The following is a 10,397-nucleotide window of genomic DNA, read 5'->3' on the forward strand; positions in this document are numbered from 1 at the left end:
AGTGGAGATATTCACTGTTTCCCCTGCCCTGTGACCTTCCAAATCCTACTGGAGACAGTATGCACAAGGATGCACCTTCATGAATTGCCTCAGATGAACTCAACTTAAGCAAATCTCAGCCAGCCAGTGGAACTGGGTAAGTGGGGCTTTCCAAACCTTCTGTAACAGAGACTGTGGTGTAACTTGGCTGCTGTCACAGTAACATATACTGTACATCTCTGAATTCCATCCTAGCCTCTTTTGGAGAGGAAGCCTGGGCTCTGGCCACCCACAAAACACAGCTGATAGCAGGGCTGCAGACACGGGTATCACCCCCAGCTGTCAGCTGCACCCCTTTCCCAAATGTTACAGCTCTAGCAGAGATGGCTGAACAGGAAACATGAATATAAACTTCTGCTGCTTTCATTGTCTGTCCCAATCCACTGACTCCAGATGGAGGGATGCAAACAGACAGCTGAGGGGCAGTGACATCCCAACAAGGAACCCAAGCTGCTTTGCCCTTGACAATACAAAACAAAACAAACCATAGCACAAACTGAAACTGAATCCAAGTCATTGGAGTCTGCATCTTGACAATACTTTCTGTCACAAAAAACTGATACTCAGATTAGCAGAGCAGAGTTTCCAATTATTAACTCATTGTCTTCTACCAAATTCCCCCAACACAAACCCCATTTTAAGTTGCTTCAGCCTGAAAAGATGAAGCAAGAAACACAAGGTGAGCCCCTGTGTGAAACCTCACTGTGCATCAGGCTGGGAACAGACCTTCCAAGTACATAACAAGGGCACAATTAGAGAGGAAGGTTATGAAGACGTTGCGCAGAAGGAGCAGAATTAATACAAGATTCATGTTAGCCATTAACAGCAGGCCACAGCCCTGGATTAATCACCTTCCAAATGAGGCCCCAGAGCTCATAGGAACTGATAAATTGACCCTCCACACATAGGTACCAGTATTTATTATAATTATATACAATTAGAGAGGAAAATAACTTCAGCAGACTAAAGTGACTTTCCAACAACCACAGAACAGAGTAATTTGCACAGCTCAGGGTAGAGCTAGGGTAAAAATGAGGTCTCTTGAAACACAGACCTATCCTACAGCCAAGAAAACATCCTGTCTCGGCAAGATAAGCAAACTTTTCCACAGTGCTCAGTTTCCAAATGCAGAGTTTCTGGCCCTGGTTCTGTTCAAACAGAAAGGCCAGCTAAAGCCCATCCACTATTCACCCAGCCCAAACGGGCAACGTAAAAATCTGTTCATACTGGCTGCACATCAAAAGAAATGACCACAGGTTACAGGCACCACATTAAACAGTTAACAGGATTTTACTTTATGAGAGGTTCGTTTAGGGGTCAAACATTTTGTGAAAACTTGTTATTCTGCTGATATTACATAATTCCAGTGGGTAGCCAAGACATAATTCTGCAGATGCTGAAATGGGAATAAAACAGTCCAAACAAGCTGGATAGATTTTCTTTTCCATCCTGCCTCTATGCCATGAAAGGAACTATTTCTTTAGAGGAAAATTGTGCAAGAACCCAAGTTCTGGAAAGGTACCTGCAGAGCCATCAAATCCAGAGATGAACGCCCTTCTGCAATCACAGGGTGCAATGTACTCGCTCTAGAAAACAAAAGAGGCAGCAATTATTTATAGCAGCAGGGGAAAAAAACAATCAGCTGATGACAAATACTTTGATAAGCTTTTTCTCCTAAAGGACACCACAGAGAGAAGAAAATTAGTTAAAAATTCCTGGGCTCTATCCCACTGTGATTATACTGTATTTTTGTTTAACTGGTGGGTTTTTTTAAGCTGCAGCACTTTTCTCCCACAAACATCTGTAAACACTGAAGTGCTTCAGAGTTTGCAGACGTTTATTTCACACTCAGCCTCCCCTTTGAGCAACAAACAAATCATGCCTTTGAAGCTGCAACGTGAAGGGAAGGGAAACCAGAAGCACCCCTTGTTCTTAAGGTAATCAGCACATAAAATCTGTAAAATTCACTATGTCCACTGAAGTCCCCTCGTTTTATACGCATTTATAAGAATTCCTTTAAGACTTTTTTTTTTTCCTGCAATAGTGACACTGAAAGAAAATCATCAAGGTGGTAAGACTGTAAAAAATTTAACACTTGGGACAAATAGATACTGATGCTTTCACTTCTTCCTTGCCCAGTCAAAATCAGACTACAGCCAAAACCACAAAAGCATGGTTTGATAGATGAGAGGGAATAAGAGCCCATCTTCATCCTAAACCTGTTACAACCTGTGTTTCTGGATACATCGTTTCAAAATGTTGAAGAACCTGAGAATGCACAGACACCTGATATTAACAGGAACTGCCAAAATTAAAAGAACAACTGAACCTTCACATGACCCACATGACTTTTTTATGGGATTCCATTCTGACAAGTTTGTAGGTCAGAACTGCTGAGTAGGCCTGTTAATGAACTAGTGCAAATCAGCAAATCAGCTTAATCCAGGCTGACAGCACTGACGTTTGAGCTGCAAAACCCCTGGATTTGTACCTTACAAATGGCCTGAAATTCAAGTCTGTTTCTCTGCCTCCAGCTGTGCTGGGGCAACAGAAACATCTTAGGAACTGAGCTAAGAAATCACAGCCCAATTCTCAGGTGCTTTTAGTCCCTACTGTGAAAGAATCACCTGATTGTTAAAATATACTCCCTTCAAATCTGTTACTCTTCACGGTTCTAAGGAAGACAGAGGGCTCAAAGCACAGGAGTGAGCAAGCAGCACAAATTACAGCACCTGGGACCTTTATTTCTGCTCCAAATCACTCCATCATCAAACCCCTTCCACAACAGCCATGTCTGTCCCCTCCTGGGAGAAGCCAAGCAACCATCCACCACTAACATTTTGAAACTGAACCTTGGGACAGCAAATCTTATGGCCCAAAAGAGGATCTTGTCGAGTGGCTTTTGCTCCAAATTGCCAGGGAAGATTCCTGGTATATACCCCAAAGAAATCTTCCATTTTATCCAAACTCTAGTGAAAGTTGGCAGAAAGGAGGGGGGTATGGAGACCATGAGGGCCCAGTTAGTTTCCTGTGCCTTTTCTTGTCCAGCCCCATAGGGCTGTAACATGTTCAGCATGTCACATGTCCCCTGTGGGGAGAGGGGAGGTCAGGACAGCCACCTTGGGAAAGGATGCGTGGCCTCAGCACAGCTCCAGCTGATGGGGTGGATCCCTCAGCCCCACACAGCACATGATCAACAGGAACTTTCTTTTTTCTGGCTAACAACTTCATTCCCAAAGTGGCCACCAGGAAAAAAGGAGAAGAGGAAGAACCTATGGACCCGTCCCAAGCAAGCAGAGACATTTCCCCCCGTGAGCCTCTTTAAAATAATGGCAAAGGCATCAGCAGACAGAGTGGACAGAGCTGTTGAGGGAACAGAATCAAGTGTCTGTTTCCCCACTGCCTGCCTCAGAGCAGCAGGACAGAACATGAAGGCAGAGTGATGCCAGACCTGAGGATTCCTCATTTCAACACTCCCTAGAGACTATTCAGCCTGCTGACTGCTATGACTCCCATCTCCTACACTTCCCAGCTCAAAGGTAGGACATCCTCTCCCAGGGTCCACTGCCAACAGGAGATCCTGGAAATTCTCCATCATGGATCACATCACTTAAATACATCCCAAATGATGTACTTAAGTATAAATGAGAGCAGTGATTTATTTTCCATTTCTCTTGACCAACACAGCAGAGACTACAGGCTAGTTTGCTTGTGAAAACCTCCCATTCACAGACCAGGGAGTGTTCTGAGTGTTTACAATGAGGCAGAAGGGCTTTAAAAATGAGTATCAGGGATCTGGAGGGAAAGACAGTTCATTCATCTGTCAGTCTGAATTCTTGCACACCCACCTGTTCTGTTCCATGCAGCAACCCCCACTGTGTAAAGATGATCCCATGTTTTGCACAAGCTAAAATTACATGGGGAACACCTGTGTGTGCCACACAAAGCACAGACCACAGCACAGTGAGAACAAGGTATTTCCCTGGGTCTTGTCTTGCAGCTTTGATGGCCTTCAGCCTGGCCCTCCTCAGTCCTTGCCCATCTGCTTCTCACTGCACCTGTCAGTCACACAGACAAAACTGGGGGCTACATCACAAAAAACCCTCATCTAAGCCAGGAAGAACCCCCCAAAAATCAGTGCTGCTTATCCCCAGAGCCTGCATGGTTGTGCTGTAAACATGTTGAAGCTCATTTTAGTCTATTGTCAACCAAGATCAGCAATGCAAAGTGCATCTGGCTACCCTTAGAGGCACGACACTGGTGTCATTAAAGAACAAACACTGCAGTGAACCTGGAGGGAGGGAGGGATTCACTGCCAAAAACCAAACTGCATTGGTAAGAGCTGGAGCACGCCAGAGCAACCTGTGCACAAGCCACCTCCTGCTTTATAACCTGGCTGATTCCTCAGCTTAGCACAAGTGTGTGTCAGAGGAGCCAGCCCTGAGGAGAAGACAGCACCTCTGCCAAGCCAAACATGGGGCCCTAAGCTGGGCAGGTGCTTCCTTCATGTGGACAACCAGCCAAATCTGACCAAATTTGTTTTGAGTCAAGGCCTGGAGGGTGAAGCCAGCTGCAGTTAAGCTGTGACTGGCTCCAAACCCAAGCTCTAATCCAAACCTCATTCCCTCCCATTAAGAAGCAGCTCTTCCAGTCTCTGAATAGTCCCATATGGGCAAACTCCAGATTCAATGTAAACACACATTGACTCTACATAAAAATGGATCCTGCTTTTACCACTGCAACATCCCAAAAGCTCTGACATTTTAAGCCAAACCACAAAGGGTTTAGGCACCTCATTCCTAAAAGCATGGCTTTTCATCCCTTCATGATCCTTGGGCACCTGTAGCCACCCAGCACTCACGGAAGGAAGTGGGACTCTTTGGGTTTCATTCCACTTTTGGCTGGGACTGTCCTCCTTTCTCATCAGCCTCTGGACCACCCTGGCCCCCAAGGAAAGAGTCTGTTTCTCTGACTTCTTATCACCAGCATCCAAGTTTTCAAAAATTAAAGCAGCCAGCCAACATCCAGGACTGAGTGCAAGAGCCACAAATCCAAGGCAGCCTTGGTAAAGTCTGAGTCAGAGGCAGGTGTGTTTGAGAAGCTCTGCAAGTCTTTCAGTTCTTACACAACTAAACATGGAAAGCAAAGGATACAACTGGTAGCAAGACTCCTGGCAGCATGATAATCTAAGCCACCTAGCCTTGCAGGAAAACCAATATTAAAAGCATCACAGAACTCAGAGCTCATCAACATTCCCAGTGTTACAAAGTGAAATTAGTCAGCAAGTTGCAGCATCTGGGTGTAGCACCATCAGTCCAATCCAGGGGTTCCTTTGCAACCCAGAAGGGAATAAAGAATCCCACAACCTAAACCCTGTGGCAACACCACAGGAAGGAAAGCCCTATTTGTTGACAAGTTCTGTGATGCAGATGCCAGGACAGCCTCAGGAATAGCTGAGAGAGGCAAGGACAGTAATACATATCTTGTTTGGACTGCAGGGAGGAAATGGCTTAGGCCACCAAACACTTGGGTATCAATTAACTACAGTATTCTGACTCATGGAGGGAGGTGCCTAAGAGCAAAATCTGACTGCAAGGCTGTAAAGTTCTTGTTTGCACACAGGAAACAAACCCTTGCTTGGAACATGGAGAAGTTTCAAATCACAGGTCATCACAACTTACCTGGAATCAATAAGGCTGTTCTGGGATCAACAGGTTTCTGTCATTGGCAAAAACTGCATCAATTTCCAACCCTGACAGAAAAAAACCCTGCACCAGCTATTCAGGAGGCACCAGAATCAGCAGTTTTTAGTAATCGTTCCTATTCAGATAGATTCCCTCTGCAGAGAAACCTGACCAACTCGCCTGGCAGGAAATAGCAACATGGGGTTCTCTGCTTAACTGCACTTTGTCAAGGAAAAGAAAGCAACAGAAAAACCCAGAAGTCCTGAGGGTCACATTCTTCAACTCACATGACAGCATTTAATGTCTAGTGAAATGAAACCAGAGTTATATATGGACAGAGGCAGCTTGAGGCAGGAATGCAGCAGACAATAGCAGCTGCAGAAAACGCCTTCCCCCTACCTGCCCAAGTTTGGATCTCCCTATGAGGAAACACGATGCTGCACATATGGTCCCAGGGCACAGGCAAGTCTGGACCCAGCTCACCCCAGTGCCAAGTCAAGGGCAAAGGTTCTGATTCAGTTGCATTTTGCTCTTGTGCACCCCGGGGTAAAAGGGAGCTCTGGGTGTGTGCCAGTAAAGCTTCAGGTCTTTTGTTTCCTGAAAACAGCTGAGGAGGGGAAAACCCTCAGCAGTTCTTGGGTCTCCTAACAGAGTGAACCTTACACATGAGCAAGCAGGGGAGGTAAAAGGCAGTTCAGCAATTTAAAATTTATGTCACGGACTACAAAATTCCTAAGAGTGGAAGCAGCACACAACAGTTACTGCCATGGGTTACCACCCTGGGCCCAACTTGCCTCCTGTCTTTAATGCACAGAATGTGATGCAGAGCAGCATGGAAAGGCAAGTGTCACTGTGGCCTGTTCCTTCCCTGCCCCTCCTAAGGCCCCTTCATCTGGGATCTGAAGGGCTCTAGCATAAGGCAACAAATTCCATCAAGAACTGGATCCAGCAAAGAGAAAACTCTGCATCTAAACCTTTGCTACCTTCCTTAAGAGTATGTATTGATCAGGAGATGCTACTGGGGAAAGTAAAGCCCAGATAAGGCCTGTTTCTCCCCTAGTAAACCCATTCTTCCCAACAGCCAGGATGGGCACAGCAAGTGCCCTGGCAAGCTCCCTTTTCTGCAGTGTGAGCTCCCTGAAGACAACGTGATGAAAAGCTGTTGGTGGAACATCCACCCTGTTTTGTTACAAGAACACAAAGACCTCCATCTCCTGAACAGACCCCAGAAATGTTTTCCAATATGATATTTCTCAGGTTTCCCAGACTTTTATGCTAGAACCATTAAAGTGGTTAAACAAAGGACAATTTTAGTTATACCTGGCTTTTATTTTTTGCAGGGAATGAAAGTATGACCATTCCCATAATGTATCCATCCATACCTGGTGGGCATCTCCAGAGGGCACTATGTAGGCTTGGACAGGCTCCTGTACATATCTGGGGTTCTTCATCACCTGCCGCAGGTGCTTCAGCAGCTCTGTTGTAATTTTCGGACTCATCTTCCTACCTGCAACTAAAACAAAGCACAAAACTTCAGTGTCTCCCCAGCCATCTCAGGTCACCCATGTGCACAGGCTGGAGGAAGCTGTTTCCACTAGAAACTCCCCTTGAGGACAACTGTGCCAACATCATCCCTCTCAGACCAGAATTTCACATGTCTTGTCCCTACATTTCTTGAGAACAAGAAAGCAGGTTAAGGCCAGAGAGTTGAAGCTGGCCTGTCCTGGAAAGGATCTTTCCCACCTGGTGAAGGATGGCATGCCCTGTGGTGATAATGCACTGGTCAACCCCTTCTTGCATGTGGAAGCACCAGGAACAAAGCACCTGTGACAGCCAGGAAAGGTCCTGGCATGACAGCCAAGTACCCACAGATCAGAACTGCCCCACCTACCAAGTGCACTGAGAGAAACTCTCAGTCTTTTCACTTTAGGGCCAGGGATGCTGTGGAGAGGAAGACATGCACATCTGGAACTCAGATATGGACCAGTTATACATGTAACTTTTAGAGGTTTTACTGTAGCCCAGAGTTTCATCCTGAACTACTGACTGAATTAACTCAGACAAAAGAAATCTGCTCCCAAGGACATTCAGAGGGATGTATTCACTGGCTACATTGAGCTCAGGGCTGCAGACTAGTTCACCTAGCAAGAACCCAACTGTAACAGGAGGAACAGTCCATTGAGCTCTCACAAGTGACTTCCAGAGGACAACTAAGGATGCTCATGGGAATGTTCTCTAAAGACCTTTGGCAAATGCTCTGCAGATCTCAGCTGGTGTCAGGCAGGGGTGGGGCACAGCCTGGATGGCACACAGCAGATAAGATGGAAAACCAAGGGCACAGGCCAGACTCCCTGGGTGTGTTTTTGCAATGGATGTACCTTTGGCAGTGCAGTGAACAGCAGCCTCTCCAGGAGCTCCCCCAAACCCTGACCAGGCAGTGCCCGCTGTGAGCGCCCGGCACAGCAACGTGCCAGCCCTGCTGCTGTGCTGGCACAGGAGATGGCTGCAGTGGGAGGCACATGCTGGCCGCAGAGGATGACTGGCCAGAAAAACTAGGAAAATCAAACAGCCTAAACCTCAGAGGTTCTCCACCTTTTTCTTTGCTCATATCTCCAAAGCATGCCCAAAGTGGGATAACCCCCTTCCTGGTTTTCTCCCCAGTCCTCTCACATTTTTAAGAACTCATAACTTTAATGCTGTCACTTTCCAGAGCAAGGTGGGTTATGTGCTGCTTGAAGGCCATGCCATGAAGTATTTTATTCTGACCAGTTAATTTCACAGCTCGTTTCACAGCCATATATACAAACAGGTCATAGAGGGGAGATGCAAACAGCATGCAAGTCTCAAACATTTTTTGCTTATCCAGGCACTTATTCTATTTACACCTCAGTAGCTACCAGGAGTCCCAGATGACATTACACTCTTATGGCAAAGCACAGTAAGGCACAGTCCCTGCCCTGAGATGTTTGCCATCTGAACAGGAAGGCAGAAAAGCTGCCTCCCTTTCACAAGGTTTGATTTGACCGAGGTCACACAGTAGCCCTGTGACCAAATCACAACCTGAACCAAGATCTGGTGCGTTCAGGTGTAAAGAAAACCCAAGACAATCATTCACATGTCTCATCACAGGAAGTTTAGAGCACACCAGACTTGTGTGAGACTGACTCTGCCCACAGAGTCAGGTACACAGGTAAACTGTCTTTTAAAACCCAGAACACAAAAAGGAAATCAATCTCAAAAGGCACTATACTAGTGTATCCTCAAACTGGTATCTCATCCCTTTGCAGGGGATTACACCTCAGATTTATTTCCAGCACAAATGTCATTGCTTTATACAGTGTTTGCAAGCTACACTGAACTTTATAATACTGTGATTGTTTCTGTTTGTCCTCCACAGTGAGCTGCTGTAATACTCTATAACATTGCTGCTGATTTATGTTCAGATAGGGTGAAACACACAGGAGAGAGAACAACAACATAGTGACAAGCCAGCAGAAAAGAATCTCCTTCTACAAACTCATAAGGACACAGCTTCCTTTCTTGGCCTGTGCTTTGTCTCCAGGAGTCCAGAAGTCTCATATAAATAGGCAAGGCATGACAAGGCTTTGCTTTTTAATGAAGCTCCTTGCTGACAAGCCATGGTTTTGTTAGCAAGATAACAAAGGACAAAAAAAAAAATAATTTTAAAAGTATTCTCACTGTTGAAAGATTTGCTTTCGATATTAAAAACACAACTAAGGTAGATTAGCAACAAAACCCAACTTAAGGAGTACTTCTACCTTGGATAACGCCCACAATATAAGAAATGGTCTTCAAAAGATTCATCACAAACTTCACAATAAAAATTGTCTTCAGTTTCCAGAGAAACAGAAGCCATTTTCTCAGAGATAGTTGGTAGCCATTTACTGTGGTCAGCCCTATAAGTCTTAACAGGTGACTTTTCCTCCCTTGGCCACCATTACAAGCCTCTACAAAGTTAAAACAGCTTCTCTATCACTATTTCTATCATTATTTAATCAATACAGATATAAAAATGACACACAGCTTAATTAAGTTAGTGGCTGTAGCAGTGCAAGAACCACCCCCATTTCCTGCCCTAATTTTTTCCAAGGTACCAGGCTCCCTTGTTACCTGTCTCTGCAGTTCCCCTTGTCTGGATGTCACTTGTCTGTGCTCACACAAAATACCATCCAGCTCTTTGCTGGGCCTTCATAAGCTCCACTGTGCCTGAGAAAGCAAAGGGCAAAACTGAAGTGGCTAACAAACTTTGCCCGCCCATAAAACATTCTCATGCCCCAGCCAGGAGCTGAACATGCATGAACACCGAGTTCTTGGTGGTAAGATTAGAGATGCACTGAGGGTGAACCATGAGGGAACAGGGAACGTCAAGGGTCAGGCATTTGCTTGTCAAGATTTATGATTAAATCTTGCAAGCGTGTGCTGCTTTATGCCAATTTTTCTTCTCAGTCACTCTATCAGGGGCCACTCCCCATACTGCAGATGGGGAAATTAAGGCAGAGCAGGACTAACATGCAAAGTACCACTGCAGCATGACAAGAGACAGAGCTGGATCCCAAAATCTGCCACTGTCTAGACATATATTATCTACACCTCACTCAGACTGCAGGAGGCAGCTCTCCAAGAGCCCAGACCAGATCCTGCCTGGACAGCCTC

General features: G+C 45.6%; 1 protein-coding gene across 1 annotated transcript in view; it reads right to left on the bottom strand.

Annotated features, from left to right (window-relative positions):
- Positions 1–9,953, bottom strand: part of XPNPEP1 (X-prolyl aminopeptidase 1) — a 29,150-nt gene extending 19,197 nt beyond the window's left edge. Inside the window, exons 1-3 of the mRNA XM_058810313.1 lie at positions 9,855–9,953; positions 7,106–7,236; positions 1,562–1,625 (exon numbers count right to left, since the gene is read on the bottom strand). Of these exons, the coding sequence (XP_058666296.1) occupies positions 1,562–1,625; positions 7,106–7,222 (181 nt within the window). The 5' untranslated portion in view covers positions 7,223–7,236; positions 9,855–9,953. The remainder of the gene's footprint in view (positions 1–1,561; positions 1,626–7,105; positions 7,237–9,854) is intronic.
- Between the last annotated feature and the right edge of the window lie 444 nt (positions 9,954–10,397).

The sequence above is a fragment of the Ammospiza caudacuta genome, chromosome 9, assembly GCF_027887145.1.
Source record: "Ammospiza caudacuta isolate bAmmCau1 chromosome 9, bAmmCau1.pri, whole genome shotgun sequence".
NCBI lineage: Eukaryota > Metazoa > Chordata > Aves > Passeriformes > Passerellidae > Ammospiza > Ammospiza caudacuta.